The 22,898-nt window shown below is 41.2% G+C and overlaps 1 protein-coding gene across 8 annotated transcripts in view; it reads left to right on the top strand.

Moving 5' to 3' along the window:
* The window catches only part of ppfia2 (PTPRF interacting protein alpha 2), a 543,269-nt gene that overhangs the window by 317,477 nt on the left and 202,894 nt on the right, over window positions 1-22,898 (top strand). For all 8 annotated transcript variants that reach the window (XM_087997151.1, XM_043709676.2, XM_043709677.2 and 5 more), the window contains one exon: window positions 21,066-21,287. In XM_087997151.1, the coding sequence (XP_087853277.1) occupies window positions 21,066-21,287 (222 nt within the window). The remainder of the gene's footprint in view (window positions 1-21,065; window positions 21,288-22,898) is intronic.

The following is a 22,898-nucleotide window of genomic DNA, read 5'->3' on the forward strand; positions in this document are numbered from 1 at the left end:
ACTGCTCCTGAAATCATCGAATGCTCAGTCAGCTAAAATTGTGATCACTTTAAAGTCTGTCCAGTGTTTAGCTTTCTTCTTTTCTTTTGACTAGGATGTGCCAGTTCCAGTTGACTGACAGAAGAAAGGTATAAACTGAAACAGGAATTGCTGGAAAAGCTTAGCATGTCTGGCAGCATCTATGGAGAGAAAGCAAAGTTAATATTTCAAGTCCAGTGACCCTTCTCTCCACAGATGTAGCCAGACCTGCTGTTTTTCCAGGAATTCAGTTTTTGTTTCTGATTTCCAGCATCCACAATTCTTTGGATTTTTTTTGTTTAGAGAAAAGCTAGCTATTGCTTATCACATTTCTTTTGTGAGTCTCACTGGTATACTTTGTTATTTGCTTGTTCACGTATGCCTACACCTTTTGTTTGTCATTTACTGGAATTACTTCATTATGAATGTCACTTGTAGCAACTTAATACAGTCCTCTCTCCTCACCCCAGAATAACCTAAAAACTATCCTTGCTTATAAGCTGCATTTGTATGACAGATAATGTCCACTAATCTTCTTTTCTGTCAACTTGTCAATTAATGTAGCTTAGCTCTAATTAAAGATCCTTTTAAAAAATCACATTTCCAGCATCCTTGTTATTTTGCTTTGCATTAAAGCTTTTTTTGGCTTTTCCACTGTTGAAAACAGATTTTTCTTTCATCTTCCTGGCATTATACACAGCAATATGAGCAGCTGGTGTTAAATTGGCATCATCACCTTCCTCCTTCTTGTCTTCCACCTCTTCTGATTTACTGAGGATGACGTGCACCCTGCATTTCGTTTCTCCTAAAAATCCAAACTTAGTCATTGCAAAATGTGTACAGTGTGGCACACCATAACCATTCTGAAAGCACTGACTGGTGGATACTTCAGGTCTTTTACAAATCTGTCCATGTACTTGAAACTATCTTGATCATGGTGATAAGTTGTTCATTAAAATATCTGGTGCTTATCTGACATTCATAGTAGCATTCTTTGGCTTCATTGTTTGCATTTCTCATGTATCAACAGTCAACTTTAATGGGTGTACCTCTTATCAGAAATAGATCAGAGAGCATGCTTTGTCATCCAGAAACTATTGATAGATCTGATTCTCTTATGTGAAGATGTCAGTGAGGGCCAAATCATAAAGTATAGAACATAGAACAATAAAGCATAGAACAGGCCCTTCGGCCCACGATGTTGTGCCGAACATTTGTCCTAGCTTTAGCACCCATCCATGTACCTATCCAATTGCCGCTTAAAGGTCACCAAAGATTCTGACTCTACCACTCCCAAAGGCAGCGCATTCCATGCCCCCACCACTCTCTGGGTAAAGAACCCACCCCTGACATCTCCCCTATACCTTCCACCCTTCATCTTAAATTTATGTCCCCTTGTAACACTCTGTTGTACCCGGGGAAAAGTTTCTGACTGTCTACTCTATCTATTCCTCTGATCATCTTATAAACCTCTATCAAGTCACACCTCATCCTTCGCCGTTCCAACGAGAAAAGGCCTAGCACTCGCAACCTATCCTCGTACGACCTATTCTCCATTCCAGGCAACATCCTGGTAAATCTTCTCTGCACCCTCTCCAAAGCTTCCACATCTTTCCTAAAGTGAGGCGACCAGAACTGCACACAGTACTCCAAATGTGGCCTAACCAAAGTCCTGTACAGTTGCAACATCACTTCACGACTCTTGAATTCAATCCCTCTGCTAATGAACGCTAATACACCATAGGCCTTCTTACAAGCTCTATCCACCTGAGTGGCAACTTTCAAAGATCTATGAACATAGACCCCAAGATCCCTCTGTTCCTCCATCTCACTAAGAACCCTACCGTTAACCCTGTATTCTGCATTCTTATTTGTCTTTCCAAAATGGACAACCTCACACTTGGCAGGGTTGAACTCCATCTGCCACTCCTCAGCCCAGCTCTGCATCATATCTAAGTCCCTTTGCAGCCGACAACAGCCCTCCTCACTATCCACAACTCCACCAATCTTCGTATCATCTGCAAATTTACTGACCCACCCTTCGACTCCCTCATCCAAGTCATTAATAAAAATTACAAACAGCAGAGGACACAGAACTGATCCCTGTGGAACTCCACTTGTAACTGGGCTCCAGGCTGAATATTTACTATCTACCACCACTCTCTGACTTCGACCGGTTAGCCAGTTTTCTATCCAATTGGCCAAATTTCCCTCTATCCCATGCCTCCTGACTTTCCGCATAAGCCTACCATGGGTAACCTTATCAAATGCCTTTCTAAAATCCATGTATACTACATCCACTGCTCTACCCTCATCCACATGCTTGGTCACCTCCTCAAAGAATTTAATAAGACTTGTAAGGCAAGACCTACCCTTCACAAATCCGTGCTGGCTGTCCCTAATCAAGCAGTGTCTTTCCAGATACTCATAAATCCTATCCCTCAGTACCCTTTCCATTACTTTGCGTACCACCGAAGTAAGACTAACTGGCCTGTAATTCCCGGTTATCCCTATTCCCTTTTTTGAACAGGGGCACAACATTCGCCACTCTCCAGTCCCCTGGTACCACCCCCTGTTGACAGTGAAGACGAAAAGATCATTGCCAACGGTACTGCAATTTCCTCTCTTGCTTCCCACATAATCCTAGGATATATCCCATTAGGCCTGGGGGACTTGTCTGTCCTCAAGTTGTTCAAAATGTCCAACACATCTTCCTTCCTAACAAGTATCTCCTCTAGCTTACCAGTCCGTTTCACACTCTCCTCTTCAACAATACGATCCCTCTCATTCGTAAATACTGAAGAAAAGTACTCATTCAAGACCTCTACTATCTCTTCCGACTCAATACACAGTCTCCCACTACTGTCCTTGATCGGACCTACCCTCGTTCTCGTCATTCTCATGTTTCTCACATATGCATAAAATGCCTTTGGATTATTCTTGATCCTATCCGCCAAAGATTTTTCATGCTCTCTCTTAGCTCTCCTAATCCCTTTCTTCAGGTCCCTTCTGGCTATCCTGTATCCCTCCACTGCTCTGTCTGAACCCTGTTCCCTCAACCTTATGTAAGCCTCCTTCTTCCTCTTTACAAGACATTCAACCTCCCTCGTCAACCAAGGTTCCCTCACACGACCATTTCTTTCCTGCCTGACAGGCACATACACATCAAGGACACGTCGTATCTGTTCCTTGAAAAAGTTCCACATTTCTATGACATCCTTCCCTGACAGCCTATGCTCCCAACTTATGCTCCTCAGATCCTGTCTTACAGCATTGTAATTACCCTTCCCCCAATTGTAAAACCTACCCTGTTGCACGCACCTATCTCTCCCAATATCTTTCTCCAGTATGGAGAAAGTATGGTAATTTTATCTATTTTGGATGATAATCTGAATGCTTAACAGGTGTTTTCACACACTACAAGAACATTGAGGCAACTGGAGTCTTAGTTGTTTGATTTTGGTTCCTTACATAGTGTTTTGAACCCTTACATAGTGTGACTGCCATTGATTGGATCCTGAATCATGGAAAAAGCCAGGAACCTCATGAAAATACATGGCTTCTTGAAACACCTTCACAAACACTTGTGAATTCGGCTACCTGCTGTAAATCCCTCTCCTTTTTTTTAATTTCTCCCTTTTGAACTACTTTAAATTTACTGGCAATCCAAAATTTGTCATGGAAATAGATACTTGTCAACTTGAAACGTTAGTCGGTATTGAGTCAATGGTCAGGGAACTGGCAGGGAATATCTATCAGTACCATGGGAGGAGGTCAATGGAATCAAGTAATTTTCAGTAATTTATGTGACAGTTATTGAATCATGCAGAATCATCAAGTGCCAAGAGCAGTTGGCAGATCAGAGGTTGATGTTCCTCATATCACTAGCACCAGTGGAAGGAATGGCTGTTAGTTACAGTACAAGTAGCAGAGGCTGAAAATCATTATATAGTCCCTGACTAAATGTGCGTGAAGGCAGGATAGGACTCACTAGGTTGCAGAAGAGAGTGAGATAGACTATCAGAGGCAATGGTAGCAGTTTCATTGGCCCTCTCATGTAAGATGTCAGGACCCAATGGACTTCTAAGAGAGGCCGCTGATAAGCACAAATAATTTGTTGAGAAGTCTTTAGATTAGATTAGATTACTTACAGTGTGGAAACAGGCCCTTCGGCCCAACAAGTCCACACCGCCCCGCTGAAGCGCAACCCACCCATATCCCTTACCTAACACTACGGGCAATTTAGCATGGCCAATTCACCTGACCTGCACATCTTTGGACTGTGGGAGGAAACCGGAGCACCTGGAGAAAACCCACGCAGACACGGGGAGAATGTGCAAACTCCACACAGTCAGTCGCCTGAGGCGGGAATTGAACCCGGGTCTCTGGCGCTGTGAGGCAGCAGTGCTAACCACTGAGCCACCGTGCCGCCCATCTGAGGGCATGGAAAAGTTATGCAGCCCCCATTCACTGAATACTTCTGCAGGGAGTCAGTTAGTTCAGTTGGCAAGTTTGCAATGCAGATAATGCCAACAGTGTGTGTTCCAATCCCACACTGGCTGAGGTCACCGTGAAGAACTGTCCTTCTGCAACCTCTCCTCTCGCTTGAGGTGTGGTGACTCTCTGGTTAAGCTACCATCAGTCGTTTCTAATGAGAGAGCAGCCTGGTCAGGTAAGACTATGGCAACTTTACCTTTTATTTTAACTCCGTGTTTAAAACGCTATGAAATTGTCTTATAAGTAAATTGATGTTTTATTCTATTTTATCTCAATTTTGTTTGCTTAATAAACAGCTGTTTTACTGTTAAAACAAAATCTGCAATATTGTGTGCTCCTGTCTCATTGAGAGACCGATTTGTTAAAAGCAAATCAAAGCAAAATATGGTCTACCCCAAGCTAGATTTCAGTCTAGGATCTGACTTGTCTGGTAATAGCATAATTTGACAGCTTAACAAAAGTGTGGTATTCAGCAATGAACATCAAGTTCTAGCTGTCCTTAAGTCCAGCCTGTACAGGCAAAACCTAATAGCTGGAGAAGAAGGAAACAATCAATAAACTGTCAAATCCTGCAGAATGGCATAGCTTCATAGCGGAAGTGAAACCTGGAAAGCTGAGAACATGCACCAACCCAAACGATCTAAATAAAATTTTGAAAAGATCCCACTATCCCATACTAAGCATTAAAGGAATTTTGCTATAATCTGCAAAGGCAATATCCTCACTACTGTAGATGGGAATGATGGTTACTGGCAAGTGAAACCAGATGAAAACAAAAGCATTCTACCTACTTTCTTGGCACCATTCAAAAGATAAAGATATTTTGCATTTTCACAGCTCCAGAGGAGTGTCAACTCAGATAGTATAATATAGTTGGCTTTTACTTCGGGAAGATCACAACAGTGAATAACCTGCAGTTTGTGAATGCAGAGACACAGTGAAGAAGCCATTGGTGACCACAGAAAAATGATTGCAAGGCAGAACTCACCAGAAGAACCTGAAGTGAACAAGTAAATATTGCAGTTCAAGACATCCAAAGTCAACTACATAGATCGTGTGCTGACAGCAAAAATTATTTGCCCAGATCCCAAATAGGAGACAGCTGCAGCAGTGAAAGGGTGACAATGAAATGTAAAAACAGTGTAATGATTTGTTAGATTTATCAATGATTTAGCAAAATTCTTATGCAATTTCTTCTCAGACTGTGAACCATTATGGCAATTCACTGCCAAGAATGTCATGCAATATTGAGGAATGGAGCAGTGATCATTTAAATCAAGCAACAAGTGATACAATGCCAGAACTCATATAGTATGACATTAATGTTGAAGTTGCCCTGCAGTCTGATACCAGTGAAAGAGGACTTGGAGCAACCCAATTTTTGTGCAAGGACAACCATTTGCATTTACACCCAAGTATCAATATAAAGGGAACAACGCTGTACTCAGGTTGAGGAAGAGTAGCTGACCTAGCCAGATTGGTGTTGTGGGATTATAATGTCACGGGCCGATAAGATGTCACATTGGAAAAAGCACGTTAGGTAAGGCAGCATCTGAGGAGCAAGAGTTGACATTTCAGGCTTGACCTTTCATCAGTACTGGAGAGAGGGAAGAGGGTTGAAAAATAAATGGGGAGGGGTGGGGGCTGGGGGGAAAGGTAGTTGGGATGGCAATAGATGGGCGAAGATAGGAAGTGACTGTGATAGATTGGCAAAGACAGAGACCTGACTGAAGAAAGAGTAGGTCTGAGTGTTAAATATTTCTGGTTACAAAGAGTTCATAAAAAAATAAGAACAGGAAACAAAGGAGGTGTTGCTTTTTTAGGTAAGGAGAGCATTGAAACCAGAGAAAGAGAATGTTTCAGATTTTCAAGGACAGAAACAAGAAATAAGGAAAGTGCAATTACATTGCTTAGTGGAATCTATAAAGTACCAACTAATGGGAAGGTTATGGGAGAACGAATCTGCCAAGAAATTACAGAGAGGTGCAACCCTCGTCTGCATTTACTGATTGGGATAGTACTGTCAGGATCAGTAAGGAATAAATCATAATGTTTTGAGCTCAATATAACTCTTTAGAAGTAGAGTCTCTCTCCACAAATGCTGGCAGTTTTGCTGAGTTTCTCCACTGCTTCATGCTTTTATTTCAGAATTCCAGCATCCACAATATATTGCTTTAATTTGAGGGACAAAGATTCCTGGATTGTGATAGGAGACTTTCCTACAACATATGTGTCCAGTCCAACTGGAAAGGATGCTCTAATAGTCCGCGTTCTTGGGAATAAGGTGGGCCAAGCAGATCAAGTGACAGTGAGGAAACGTTAACGGAGAATGATCATTGTACCATAAGGATCAGGATGACATTGAAAAATGACATTGGTCAATTCTTAATAAGAATAACTAACTGGCAAACAGCCAACTTGAAAGGGGAAAGAACAGAGCTGGACTGGATACCAAAGGTTGGCATGGAGAAAGTTATTGAAGAATGGCTATGTTCAGAGAGCAGATGGAATGGGAAGTCAAGGTTTATTCCCTTAAGAATAGTCAGTGTGGATGAGTTAGACCGAAGGCTTCATTTTTGTGCTTTTTGACTTGATAAAAGGCAGATCAACTATATTCAGGTCTTCATGGATGACAAAGAAATGGAAATTAAAATTAAAGAGGAAAATGTATGCTGTTGACAGGTTTCAAATAGATAATACAATTGAGAACCAAATTGAATATCAAAAATTCAGCAGGGAGGTGAAAAAGCAAGTAAGGGGGGATTCAAGATGGTGGCAACCCAGTAGGTCTGAGACTGTTGAACTCTGCCCAGAACCCAGGCAAAGTGAGGTACCTACCCTCCCCTCACCTTTTAAACTCCTAAAAATATTTTTTTTCTCAGCAGCTACAGTCATTCTGCATCAAACTTTAGCAGTCTGATACATTTTAAAACAACTAAAGGTAAAAGATCACGGAATTCGCAACAGGCAGGGGCCCCTCTCCTGCTGCAGCAACAGATGCGTCCATGGCTGGCCCGGGGGACTTACCTGCAGATGCAAGCCTGATCCCAGAGTTTGTCAAGCTCCAAGACAAGATCGACGTGTCGATCGAAGAGATCTGGTCCAGGTGGGAGTCGATCTCGGTCATCCTGCAGAAGCATGACCGAGAGATCAAGAAACTCAGGCAACAGATGGAAGGGTGGAGCAACGGGCCGCGGCCTCTGACACCACTGCTGAATCTTCCGTGGGTCAGGTCCAGACTCTGGAAAATCAAGGTCGTCAGAAAAATATTCGGTTGCTGTGCCTTCCCGAACAGGACGAGGAAGGCCAGTTTATTGACGTTTTGGAGCAATGGCTCCCACAACTGCTGAAGCTGGAGTCTGAGTTAGGCTGGGTGCGGGATGAGTGGGCCCATCGGGTTGCTGTGCACAGGCCCGGATCGGGCCAGCGCCCCCACCCGGTCCTAGCGCAACTCCAGCACTACAGGGAAAAACAAATGTTGCGGGAGGCCTTCAGAGTTTTGGGGAAGGATCCCCAAGCCATGGGGTCCAAAATAATGATGATTCAGGAAATTTCTCTGATTGTGGTTCGCAAGAGGAAGGCATTTCATGAGGTAAAGAAGCGTCTGAGGGATTTAAATATTCAGTACTCCATGCGATGCCCGGCAACACTGCTTCAGTCATGGAGGGTCTGTGCATAATTTTGGATTGCCGGAAAAAGTAAAAGAATTTTTGGATGCTCTTAAATAGACTGATGGACTTGAACTATATGGACAATCACTTTATTTTACCCCCCTTTTTTGCCTCCTCCCTCCCCCTTTCTCTTTTCCATCCTTTGCTGGGGCGGTTCTTTCTTTCAACTCTTATCTATAACTCGCTTGGTTTATCTGATTGTTGGGGGATGTTTCTGAGTTTTGTTTTCCTTAATATTTGCTGGGATTGTAATTTTATGTTGTTGATTTGTTAAGAATGCCTAGGAGGGGGTGGATTGGTTGCTCACTTCTAATTTTTGTATTATAAGACATTGGCATTTGTTTACCTTACTTTGTAATGTCTGGGCCGAGGCATGGCTCTAGCTGGAAGGTGCTATGTTGGGATTACTGCAAGGTACAAGTGCCCCCTGTGGACAAGGGGGAAAGTCTCCTTTTAATTATGTCTTATATTTCTTTTTAGGAGTAGTTTTTAGTTGTCTTGATTTAGGTATTTTAAAGGTTGTATTTTTACCCTTATGTGAATTGTCTATGGTTTCTACTCAATGCTTTTTGAGTGAGGTTCTTCCTCCTGGGGTGTCTCAGACTTTCTTGAATGATCATGGCTAGTCATTCGTTTAAATGGTGCACCTGGAATGTCAACGGGAGCCACTCGCCAATTAAAAGGAAAAAAATATTATCAAGTCTTAAAAAAAGAGAGTTGATGTAGCCCTTTTACAGGAGACACATCTGCTTGATAGGGAGCATTCGACGCTGCAGCAGGGAGGATTCGGTCAGGTATTCTTTTCATCTTTTAGTTCAAAAAGTAGGGGAGTGGTCATTCTTATCCAGAAGAATCCTCCCTTCCAAATGCTAAGTCAGATGAAAGATAAGTCTGGATGAAATATGTTACTTAAAGCCCTAATATAACGGGAGGAGTAAGGGATTTTGAATGTATATTGCCCCCCAGCACATCCTTTTAAATTTGTAACAGATGCGCTCTCCAAGTTGATGGCTCTCTGGGTGTTTCACATAATTATAGGGGAAGATTTTAATTATATTGTCAACCCCGAGGTGGATAGGATACCTAGGAGTTCTGAGGCTATATCTCTGAGATCTAGGCAGTTAGCTGATCTGAATAGGAAGTTGGGACTGGTGGATGTATGGAGGTGTCTTCATCCTGAGGGTAGAGATTTTACTTTTTATTCAAAAACACACAAGTGCCATACCAGAATCGATATTTCTTTTTTACTCCCTCAACCTTTCTGAATTCAACATTTTCTTGTAAAATAGGAAATGTAACTATTTCCAACCACGCAGAGGTGTTTATGGAGGTCAAGATTAGTGATGACAAGATGGGTTCCTGGCATTGGGCGTATGGACCTTTTCCTATCGAAGGATAGAAGTTCATAGACTATTTCTTGCAGGAATTTAAAAGTTTCTGGGGTATCAATTTAGGTACGGCCAGTAACCCATCGGTGATGTGGGAGACGGGGAGACTGCTAAGGCATATGCGCGGGGCTTGGTTATCTCATATTCTGCAACCCCGAAAAGACAAAAGGGAGAACAACAGCGTCTGTTTGAGGCCCGCCTGAAGGCAGCTGAGACAGCGTATGTTAATAGGCCGTTCATTACTAAATTACAGCGGATTGCAGCCCTCAGGGCTACTTTGAATACCACATGTACTCAAACAGCAAAGAGGGAGATACTATTTGCGAAGCAGAGATTGAGCGCCTTGATATTTAGCATACCTTGCCAGAAAGAAAAAGGCTCCCCAATCCATTATGTCTATTAGAGAAGGTGCTGGTACCCTGACTTGTGATCCTAAAAAGATCAATGCAGCTTTTAAAATGTTCTACTATGAGTTGTATAAGTCAGAGGGCTGTGAGGATAGAGCAAGGAAGGTGGAGTCTTTTTTAAAAATCTGGTCCTCTTGGGCTTAACCTCAGAGTACGTATCGCTTTTGATTGCCCCCCTGACAACCCAGGGAGTGCAGGAGGCAGTGAGGCAGCTCCAGAGTGGTAAAGTGCCCAGACCAGACAGATTTCAGGCTGAGTTCTATCAAGAGTTTATAGACAAATTGGCCAGACCACTTATAGGTATGTATAATTATTCATACAGTCAGGGTAGTTTCCTGCCCTCCCTGAGAGAAGCAAATTTCTCTCTCATTCTTAAGAAAGGAAAAGCTCCAGATGACTTTACTTTGCACAGACCTATATCCTTATTGAATGTGGCCTTTAAAACACTGTCAAAAATGTTGACATTAAGACTGGAGAGGGTTTTACCATTTTTATAAAAGAGAACCACATGGGGTTTATTAAGGGTCGCAGATCTACGAATAATATCAGAAGAGTGCTAAACATGGTAAAAGTCTGCCAACAGGTAGTGATACCAGGATTAGTTGTCTCCCTAGATGAAGAAAAGGCATTCGATCGGGTGGAATGGCCATATCTTTTTTATACTATGGAATGGTTTGGCATTGGAAAGGTCTTTACCAAGTGGGTTGCAGTATTATATAATGACCCCAAAGCAGCAGTGATTACCAATGGCATAAGATCGGATAGCTTTAGTGTTGTCGTCAAGGATGCCCTCTCTCACCACTACTATTTACACTAGTGATTGAACCGCTGGTAGAAGCTATCCGAACTGACCCTAATATAACGGCCTTGGAGGTAGGATTGGGTAAGCATAAAAATCACTCTTTATGCATACAATGTCCTTCTTTTCTTAAATGATCCATCGACATCTGTGCCCCACTTAATTCAAGTGGTTAACCTATTTGGTATGTTCTCAGGTTACAAAATTAACTTTATGAAATCAGAGGCAATGCCACTAGGAGGTCTTACCAGCATATCCAATTTTGCGGATGGATCCCGCTTCCCCTTTCGGTGGTCACTGGGAGGTTTTCTCTATTTAGGCATTTTTAATACCCTGGTATTTGGTCAGCAATACAAAACCAATTATACGCATTTATTAGAGAAAAGAAGGCAGGACCTCCAACGTTGGGAAGATCTCCCGATATCTTGGCTAGGCAAAATAGCTTTGGTCAAGATGAATATTCTAACTCGCCTATTATACCACATGAGAATGCTTCCTTTAATGTTGCCGAGACAGGCGCTGCGTAAGCTTTATGTTTGGCTTGGCTCCTTTACTTGGAATCATAGATGGCCCCTTATTAAATTAGATAAGTTGCAGCTCCCACAAATAAGGGACGGTCTAGATTTTCCGGATTTCAGGAAGTACCAACTGAGTTCTCTGTTATCATTTGTGGCCGATTGGGTCTCTTGTGACCCACAATCAATTTGGTTGGATCTTGAGACTTCCCAAGCAAAATGTCCCCTCATCAATCTATTATTTATGGATCATTGTAAAAACCCAATTGTACTAAACACAATCAAAGCTTGAAGGATGATGCGACAGGATGAGGGTAATTTACAAAAACCTCCCCTTTTACTCCTATAGTGAGAACATTGGGATTTCAGCCAGGTTTGACTGATGCTGGATTTAAAACTTGGGAGTCCAGAGGCATCTCCTGTTTGGGAGATCTGTTCATGATGTCCTTCGAACAGTTGCGTCAGAAGTTCGGACTAGCAAGGACCTTTTGTGATATTTTCAAGTATGAGACTTCATACCAAAAAAAGACCACATTGATGACTAATCCTTACAAATCAGATATGGAAAGGAGAGTGCTTCAGCCGATGGGTGTACCCTCAGTCAGTACTCTCTACCACTCACGAGGTAATAAGGTATTGAAGGACATGGAATGGTTATATAAAACCTGGACTCAATAATTAGGGATGGAAATCTCCTTAGAGATGTGGGAGGACATCTGGGAAAATGCCAAGAAGATCTCTGTCTGTAATAGAACTTAGGCTATTCAATTGAAGATACTTCAAAGGGCTCATATGGCACCAGAGAGACTTGCAAAGTTCAAGACAGGAGCATCCCCAATGTGCCCTAAATGTAAAATAGAAGTTGGTACTCTCATCATTGCTTATGGACATGCCGTAAGATTCATAGATATTGGGATAGTGTAGCGAATGCCTTGGCAAAGATTTTGGGAACGGAGATTGAGGTGGATCCTGTGTCTCTTCTTTTGGACTTTCCAAATTTTCCTTCTCTAGGTGCAAAAGGGAAGAAACTATTTACTATTCTTTCCTTTAGTGTGAGGAAAAATATTTTAATAAGTTGGATATCGGAAAGTCCCCCAGGACCTTTGAATTGGCATAGGATAGTTATGGAATATATTCCCCTGGACTTCCTTACAAATATGGTGTACCAAAAAATGGAATTATTTTATAGAACATGGCAGCCCTATTTGAACTACACCAATGTAGATGTACTGGTCATGCTGTTTAGGGCCTTTGTTTAGCCATGAGGATGATGTTTGTCGATTCGGGGCCCCTGGGACGAAGAATCGCATATTAATACGGGTTTTGTTATGACTTGATACAATTTTATTTTGAATGTGTATTTATTTATTTACCTTTTTCTTTCTTTTGTTGTTAGTAATATACGATACTATAGTCTTTTTTTATATATAGAGTCTTCTTTCTTATATCTTATTTTGTGTTTTGGTAGTTTGCAGTGTATATTAGTTGTTAGTTTTCTTAATTTTATATTGGTGCTGTTATTATACTGTAAAGTGGTTACACTATTTTGTATTAATTTTGTAATTTTGTAAAAAAACTCAAAAATATTTTTCTTTTCAATAAAATATTTATTAAAAAAAGCAAGTAAGAGAAGTGAAGAACGATAATGAATAAAAGACTGGCAAAAGAACGTACAGGGAAGTCCCAATGCCTTCTACGGGCCCTGCAGAAAACTGCTGACCTGTCAGATGTTCAAGCTCTATTGACGAGCCGAACGACCTGAAAGGCAGTGATTGTCACTGGTGATAACACTCAAAGGAGGCCTAGGTTCCAAACTGACTACAGTCAACAGGTTAGTAATTGAAGGAAAGAGGTTGCAAGGGAGAGACTTGGTAGCATGGGACAGGGAGAGGCTTTAGTAGTCTCCTGATCAGGCATTGAGTGTTTTTGAGTGAGGACTCTCTCCCTGGAAGTCTGAAGACAGCCTTGCATAGATTTATCTTTCATCCTTTCTGCCCACTACTGGACAAGTACCAAAGGCAGCAGATGGGGGACTTAATTAGCATTAATTTCCCATTTAAGAACACCAACATCAAAATGGGCAAACCAATCATACACAGACTTAATCAGGGTGGAGATGGTCCTCACCCAACCTAAGGTGCAAGATTCCATTCAGTATCTTGAATTACAATCTGGAATAACAATATTTAATCACTTAACATTTAATTTTGAATCAATCTGTTGAAACTCTGCAACACAATACAGTCTGATTCTGAATCCAGGAATGCTAGAGGGATATATGATCAAATCAAGAAAACAACAGGCTTGCTCTGAGTGAGACCCACAGAGCTGGAGAAGGGCAACTAAAGAAAGACCAAGGTGAATACACCTTTCTCTGGAAAGGACTTGATCCTGAACAGTTGGAGATTCATGAAATAGGTTTTGCCATCCTAAATAGCCTACTCCAGAAGCTGATAGAGCAAACACTGGGAATCAATGAATGTTTCATGACTCTGCAAATCCAGCTCATCAAGAACCAACATTCCACCATCATCAGTGCCTATGCTCCAACTCTGGACGCTAAAGACAAGGTAAAGGAGAACTTCTATGCCCAGATAAGGAGAAACTTCTTCAGCCAGGGAATGGTGAATATATGGAATTCATTGCCACAGACGGCTATGGGTGACAGGTCATTGAGTATATATAAGGCTGAGATAGATAGGTTCTTGAGTTGAGTATCAAGGGGTGAAGGGTTATGGGGAGAAAGCGAGAGAATGCGAGAGAAGTTGATGTTCATTTATACTGCTGGCAAGTTTTCTGCCTGTTTGTCAAATGTAGTGATTGTAACAGTTCTTGCAAGGTATTTTGCAAATGACATTAGTTTTGCTTGTTGTCTGTATAAGGTCTTTCAAGTTCATTAGCTGGTGGGTTTGTGGGCTACCATGATGCCAAGTAGTTTGGCAGTCATTTCCAAGATGTTTTTGATGTAGGGGAGAGTGGCTAGGGTTTCTGGGCACATTTTGTCTGCTTGTCTGGTCATGAACACCAACTAGCCACAAAAAGACAAGACCCACTCTCACTAGTATCCTCACATACAGATGAGGAAGGACACCACTACAAATCTTCTCAATACTCACTAACACCTATAGGCGCAATATGCTAAAACTGACCTGAAAATGGGAAACCAACCCAACCCGACAGAGCACCGTGAACAGCTGTACTTCCTGTAAGAATGTTTTAGGAAACAGTTCTACCCAAATGTCTTAAATACAAACCTCCCCTTAATACCCGACTAGCCAAAAGAATAGCAGAGCAAAACGGCGCAGAATGCTTAGAGAAATGATTAATGATATCCACAACAGACTCCGTAAATGCAACCAGAAAATTTCATGCCAAAGACTTTACTCATGAATGCAACCATGAATGGACAGACACAGTACAACAAGCCATTGATATTAGACAGCGACAAACACAGAAAATGAAAAAAAATTAGACCTGCAGAAAAAAACTAGACAAACTCACACAAAATAACAACACAGACAACTTACCTGACTGACCCTTAACAGACACTGAAAAAGCTGTCTTAGTAAGAGGATTAAATTACAACCTCCAGGATGCGGACAAAAAATATTTCTTAGCGGCATTAGAAACAGCATTGAAAGACAATGGACTCACAGAAGAAATCCAGCAAACAATTTGACACAGTCGCACCAACATTAGCAGGAAAAAGGAAGGAAACACACTCGATACACAAGAAAGGCAAGCGCTAGAAGGACTGAAGAAAGATAAAAACATTGTTCTCCTACCTGCAGACAAAGACGCTCGACAGTCATCTAGATTGAACAGACTACATTAAGAAAGTGAATCCACTGCTTGCAGATGCTAACACTTACCAACAAGTGGTGATAGACCTGGCCCCACAACTAGAGAACCGAATCACAGCCCTACTCAAAAAACTTCAGAAATCTGGAGAATTAAATTAGCCCGACTTCCGAAAAATGAAACCACACGGATCCAACACATCGCGCTTTTACAGATTTCCCAAAATTTACAAACCAAGAGTTCCCCTCAGACCCATAGTCTCACTACCTGGAACGCCAATGTACAGATTGGCCAACAAGCTACACCAAAGACTAAAACACTTAGTAATAGACTCAAGCCACGCCATCCATTCCAGCGAAGAATTCCTGAAGACGAAAGACACCAAAACAGAAGAGGATGACATAATGGTCTCCTTTGATGTAACAGCCCTATTCACATCCAACAACATTAACATGGCCAAGGAAATACTGACTACACTATTAGAAGAACCAAAGACACTAAACACCACTAACTTTATCAGCACGGACAATATCGTCAAGCTAATAGACCTATGCCTTACTACCCACTTCACTTTCAACAACAAAACCTACAAAATAACGGAACACCCATGGGATCCCCGATATCAGGGTTCTTAGAATAGGCAGTAATGCAGAGACTTGAACAAACAGCTCTGCCAACCATCCAACCCAAACTCTGGGTCCACTACGTGGATGACACTTTTGTCATCACTAACCGAAACAAATTAGAGGAAACTATCAAGACCAATAATGATACCCTTACTGGCATAAAACTCACTAAAGAAGAGGAAAACAACAACAAACTGCCATTCCTAGATGTCACAGTAGAGTGAATAGCCAATGGAGAACTTCAAACCAGCGTCTACAGGAAAACAACACATACGGACCAAATACTGAACTACAGAAGCAATCATCCCAATACTCACAAACTAGGCCGCGTTAGAACATTATTTCAATGAACCATCACACACTTCAGCACAGAGGAACTACAAAGAGCAGAGGAAAATCACTGATATAGCGTATTCAGAAAGAATGGGTACCCAATGAACACAGTCTACCGATGTCTCAGCAACAAACCCAAACAAGTGGACAGTACACGCCCAGAAACCCTAGCCACTCTCCCCTACATCAAAGACATCTCAGAAATGACTGCCAGACTACTCAGATTTCTTGGCATCATGGTAGCCCACAAACCCACCACTAAAACAGCAGCGAATGAATTTGAAAAACCCTGTACAGACAACAGGCAAAACTAATATCATTTACAAACTATCTTGCAAGAACTGTAACAAATACTACATTGAACAAACAGGCAGAAAACTAGCCAGCAGTATACATGAACGTCAGCTTGCCACAAAAAGTCATGACCCACTCTCACTAGTATCCTTACATACACTTGAGGAAGAACACCAGTTTGACAGGGACAACACATTCATCCTCGGTCAATCCAAACAGAGATATGTACGAGAATTCCTAGAAGCCTGGCATTCCAACCGGAACTCTATCAATAAACCGATTGACTTGGACCCCATTTACCACCCTCTGAGAAAAAACAGGAAATGACATCACCACAGAAAATAACATCACCAACCCAAGAAAATCTAAACACACAAATAGAAAGGGGGTCACTAACACGAGTGCTTCACCGGAGGTTCACTGATGATGTTATCTAGTATGGTGATGAAGCATCTAAGAATAAACCTTCCAGCTCAGCGAGCAAACTTACATCTGGCAATTGTTATGATAGGAACATTTTGGACCTTTAGTTATTTATTCATGGGATGTAACCTTCAGTTTCAGGGCCAGCATTCATTGTCCATCTCTAGCTGCCCATGCAAATCTACCTACTTGAGCTGCTGCAGTCCATTTGATTTAGATACACCACAATGCTATTAGGGAAGGAGTTCCAGAATTTTGACCCACAATACTGAGCAATATATTTCCGAGTCACGCTGGTGAGTGGCTTGAGGGGAAACTTGCATGTATTTGTGTGCCCATGTATCTGCTGCAACAGACACAAAAAATGCTGGTGAACCTCAACAGATCTGGCAGCATTTGTGGACAGGCAAATGGGTTAGTATTTCAAGTCCAATATGACTCTTCAGAATGCAAAGGGGTTAGAAAATGGTACCATTGACAGAGCCAGTATAGTAGTGTGGGTAAAAGAAGTTGTAGAGCCCCGATGCAAAAGACAAAGGGATTGCTCATGTGGTGAAGTAGATATATAAAATGCAGATGTATCTATTGCGTTTGTCCTTCTGGATAATAATAATCATAGGTTTGGAAGATGCTGTCTAAGGAGTCATACGTTAAGTGCATCTCATTGATTGTAGTGCATTTGTAGATTATGTATTGGTAGTGGAGGACATGGAATTGATGTCAATCAATTTAGCTGTTCTGTTCTGGATAGTGTCATGCTTCTTGCTATGGAAGTTGTACTCATCCAGGCAAGTTAGGCATATTCTATCATACTCCTTACTTATACTTTATACATGGTGAACAGTTTTTCAAGAGTCAGGAGGTGAATTACTCACTGCAGGATTCCTAGGCTTTTGACCTGTTCTTATAGTTACAGGACTTATATCGCTAGTCCCGTTCAGTTTCTGATCAATCCTGACCCAGTGATGTATGTAGTTGGGGGGACTCAGCAATGGTAATGCCATTGAATCTCATGAGATGATGGTCAGATTTTCTCTTGGTGGAGATGGGCATTGACTGACTCTTCTGTGGTGTAATATTGTTTGTCACTTGTCAGCGCAATTCTTGACATTATCCAGGACTTATTGCATTTGGATGTATACTGTTTCAGTATCTGTATCAGTATCACAAATGGTGCTGAATATTGTGCTATCAACAGCAAACGTTCCCATTTCTAACCTTAGGATAGATGGAAGGTCATCAGCGAAGCAGCTGAAGATAATTGAGATGGTTGGATATATCCTAAGGAACTCCTTCGAGATGTCATGAAGCTGGAATTGTTGATCTTAACAACCACAACCGTCTTTCATTTTGCTAGGTATGACTCCAACCTGTGGAGATGATGGCCTCTGATTCTCATTGAATGTAATTTGCTAGGACTGTATGATGCCTCACTTGGTAAGTGCAGCCTTGGTATCAAGAATGGTCACTCTCATCTCCCCTCTGACGTTTAGCTGTTTTATTGACATTTCAACGAAAGCAGTAATGAGATCAGAGTGATTTTGCCAGAACCCAAGCTGAGCCTTAACAAGCAGGTTATTGTTAAGCATTGCTGCTTGATAGCATGACCCCTTCTATCACATTAGTAATGATCGAAAGTAAACTGATGACATGGTAATTGTCTAGGATGGATTTGTTCCACTTTTCATGTACAGGATATACCTGGGCAATTGACCGTGCTATTGGATAAATATCAGTATTGCAACTGTGGTGAAACAGAGTTGAAAAGTGTGTGCTGGAAAAGCACAGCCATTCAGGCAGCATCCAAGAAGCAGGAGAATCAATGTTTTGGGCATAAGCCCTTCATCAGGAATCACATTCATCACATTTATGATGAAGGGCTTACGCCCGAAAAGGCAATTCTCCTGTTCCTCGCATGCTGCCTGACCTGCTGTGCTTTTCCAGTACCACACTTTTCGACTCTGATTTTCAGCATCTGCAGTTCTCACTTTCTCCTCATAACTGAGGTAGTACAGCTTGGCTAGTAGTGTGGCAAGCTCTGGAGCATAAGTTTTCAGTACAATTGCTGGAATGTTGCCAGAGCACATTGACTTTGAAGTATCCAGTGTTATCAGCTGTATCTTGATGCTACATCTGTGAACTGAATTCACTTAAAAAGACTTCTGCAATATTTGGAACTTCTGAAGGAGAGAAGGATGATATGGATCATCCGCACTGCACTACTGGCTAAAGATTCTAGCAATTATTTGTAACATTATCTTTTCCACTAGTCTGGCTCTCCCAATACTGAGAGTAGAAATATTCATGGAACCTCCTCTGCAGCTTACTTATACACCACCATTCATGACTGGATGTAGCAGGACTGCAAAACTTAGATCTGATCCGTTGGTTGTGGAACTTCTTAGCCCTGTCTATCATTTGCTGCTTAAACCGTTTTGTAACTTCACTAGATTGACACCACATTTTCTGGTATGCCCTCTGACAAGCTCACCTGCACTTTTCATTGAAACAGGATTAACCCTCTGGCTTGATGGTAGTTACAGAGTGAGTGATATGCCAAGTCATGAGTTTGCAGGTTGTTTTGGAGTATAATTCTGCATGCTTCTAATTGATCACAAAAACTCATGGATGCCCAGTATTGAGTTGCTAGATATATTTGATAAAGTCAAACAATACAATGGAAATTATGCTCAATGTGATGTTAGAACTTTTTGTCTCCACAAGGATTGTGCAGTGGTTATTATTCTTGATACTTTATAGACATATACACCTGTGACAGGCATATTGGAGAGAATGATGTCAAGAATGTTTTTCCCCCTTGTTGGTTTCTTCACCACGTACCATTGACCCAGTCTAGTCACAAAAGGATATGACCAGCATTGTTAGTAACGCTGCTACCGAGTTGATCTTGATGATGGGCTGAAGAATACGTTCTTCTTCAGTAATTCCTCCAAGTGTTGTTCATCATTGGGGATTCATCAATACAAGCAAAGGTGCAATAGCTGGTATTCAGCAGGATGTTTCCTTGCCCATATTTGATCTGAATTGAAAAGTGTGGAGCTGGAAAGTCACAGCAGGTCAAGCAGCAGCTGAAGAGCAGTAGATTTGACCCATCGAGCATAAGCCCTTTATCAGGAATGATGAAGGACTTATGCATGAAACATCGACTGAGTCAATGTTAAAGACTTTGGGCAACTTACACCTGATTGTATGAACTGTGCCACCACTCAGCTGACATAAAGTGGACATACCCAAGTGATGGTGATAGTGATGGTCTGAGACATTTTATGTAATGTACAATTCAATGAGTTTAACTATGTCAGGCTGTTGCTTGACTCGTCTGTGATACTGCTTTTCATTTGCTGCCAGATGTTGATAAGGAGGACATCGTAGGATAGATAGGGCTGAGTTTGCAATTGTTATTTCTGCTGCCAGGTGGTCTGTCTGGTTTCATTCTTGTTTGAAATTTCTTTGCTGTTTTCTATGGCTGAGTGGCTTGCAAGGACAGTTCAGAAGTCTGTTAAGAATCAACCGTGTAACTTTGAATCTCGAGTCGCATGTAGTCCAGATCAAGTAAGGATAAAGTTTTCCTTCCCTGTTAATGAATCAAATAGGTTTCATGACAATAGACAATGGTTTATAGGATTCAAACTACTGATTTTGCTATTGATTTAATTCATGTTGAAAGATTTGAAGTGATGCTATGATTGCAAAGAGGCATTATGGTTATATATCCAAAGCTACAATTGTTTGCAGTGATTAAGGCTGGAAAATTATTTGGAGTTTCTTGTGCTCTGTCAGCACTTATTTGTTGGAAGTGTAATGGAAATCTGATTTCACATGTAAATAAGGTTCTCATCACCTTTATGATGAAGGGTTAGCAGCAGATGGGGAGCAGTTCCCAAGAATACCAAGGCCTATTGATGTGAAGGGAAAATCTCCCCCATTCTCTTTTAACTAATCCTAAAATGACCAGATGCATCTTACTTTGGGTTACTATTATTTTTAGTCACTGAGTATTATAAAACTTGATTCTCACTGGAAGGAGAGAGACATTGTCAAAACTTTGGTCTTGCACTCATCAAAAGAGACACAAAATAAGGGTGCTTATTGATTGGTGCATCAATTCAATTCAATTTTTACTTATTCTTCATGTTCAGTTTGTCCCTGAATAATAGAAGCTTTATAATCTTTCACTTAACATTGTGTTATTGTGTTAGATTTTACTGTGAATTTTTTTCTGCATTAAATGTTTGAACTCCATGACTAAAATAATTTACTTTTCCTTTTCAGCCTCTTTCTAATGGTTCTATTGACACTAATAATAAAATGAATGAAGTTGTGGAACTACAAGAATTACTGGACAAGCAGAATTATGAGATGACACAAGTAAAAGAGCGACTATCAACATTGTCTGGTCAGTTAGCTGAAGTGGAACAAGATCTAGAAACAGCCAGAAAAGACCTGATTAAGTCAGAAGAAATGAGTACTAAGTACCAGAGAGATATCAGAGAGGTAGGAAACTGAAAGCATTTTCTCTTGAAAAGAAGTTAAACATTTTCTCATATCACCTTTGTTTCTTTTATTAATCACCAAAAATCTCTGTACACTTTTTCTTAACCTCTCTGCTAAAGAGAATTTCTCCTCTATTACTTTGTCTGGAACAATCAAAGTTAAAGATCACGCAATACCAGGTTATAGTCTAACAGGTTTATTTGGAAGTACAAGCTTTTGGAGCGCCGCTCCTTCATCAGGTAGCTGACAAAGGAGCAGTGCTCCAAAAGCTTGCACTTCCAAATAAACCTGTTGGATCATAACATTATCTTGTGATTTTTAACTTTGCCCATCCCAGTCCAACACAGGCACCTCCACATCATAGTCCACTCAGGACATTGAACACACAATGAAATCCTCAACCTTCCCTCCTCTAAGGAGATCATTCATGGTTCTCTAACCCAGTCATGTATCTGAAGTCTCACTCCTGGACCCATTCTGTTACATTCCTTTGTGCACCCCGTCTAAAGTCTTCATTCCAAAATTAGACACTTTATTCCAGTTGCTTTTTTTTTGCTTTTCTACTCCATGTCTCAAATTATAAAGCCCAGGGTTCTATATGCCTATACATTTAATTCCAAGTCATTAACATATATCACAAAATCAGCAGTCTATCGCCTAATGTTTTGCCCGCTCATTCGGTCTATCTATACTCTATTGCAGATTCCTTATGTCTTCATAACAATATGCCTTCTCATTATTTTTGTATAATCAGCAAATCTGGATACATTACATTCTGCTTTTCCTCCAATTCATTCATATAGGTAGTAAATAAATAATTGAGGACCTTGAACCGATCCTGTAGCACTCCACTAATTACATATTTCCAACCTGAAAAATACCCCATTAATTTTAATTTCTTTTTGTTAACTCATCCTCAATCCATGCTAATACAGTTTTCAGTTCATTCATGAGGTAATCACTTATGTTTGCCCATCCCCAGTTGCTGTTGAGAATTTGGCAGTAAGCTGCCCCCAGTTCCATGAGCTGCATGTTGAGCAATAATCTTTTATATGACACCAAGATGAATCCATACTGAACATTCAAATACACTGTATTGACCGGTTCCCTTTATCCACCCTGTTTATTATATCCTCAAGAAAATTATCTGTCCATGAAAGCTGCTGACCAATCAGAGGCCAGCAACTCAATACTGTCATGAGGAGCTGTGGGAACTGCCAGTAATGCATGTGCCAGAGGCCCAGGACTGTAGGGGTACCCAAGCAAACATGAGGGCAGAATGGGAGGTAGTGCACATTTTGGAGGATATGGTTTATCATCACACTGCCAAGCACCTATCCTCCACCACAAACATACACACGTTCTGCTGCCACTTGCTAGGAATCCAGCGTCAGTTTCCTCCACCATCTGACTTAACTGGGAGGCTTTGATAACTCCTGTTGGCTGAAGTGGGCCCGCCTCTGCAATTAAGTGGGCCCCACCAGCATTAACTTCCACCCACTCTTTATGTCTATTATCATCCAGGGAGTTTTGCCTATAATTGCTTTATCTTTCACCTTGCAGAAATATTGCTTAACGACACACAAGCTCTCTTATCCGTAAAGGTAATCC

The sequence above is a fragment of the Chiloscyllium plagiosum genome, unplaced genomic scaffold (assembly GCF_037043375.1).
Source record: "Chiloscyllium plagiosum isolate Xiang-an unplaced genomic scaffold, Cpla_swu_hap1 HiC_scaffold_19, whole genome shotgun sequence".
Classification (NCBI taxonomy): Eukaryota; Metazoa; Chordata; class Chondrichthyes; order Orectolobiformes; family Hemiscylliidae; genus Chiloscyllium; species Chiloscyllium plagiosum.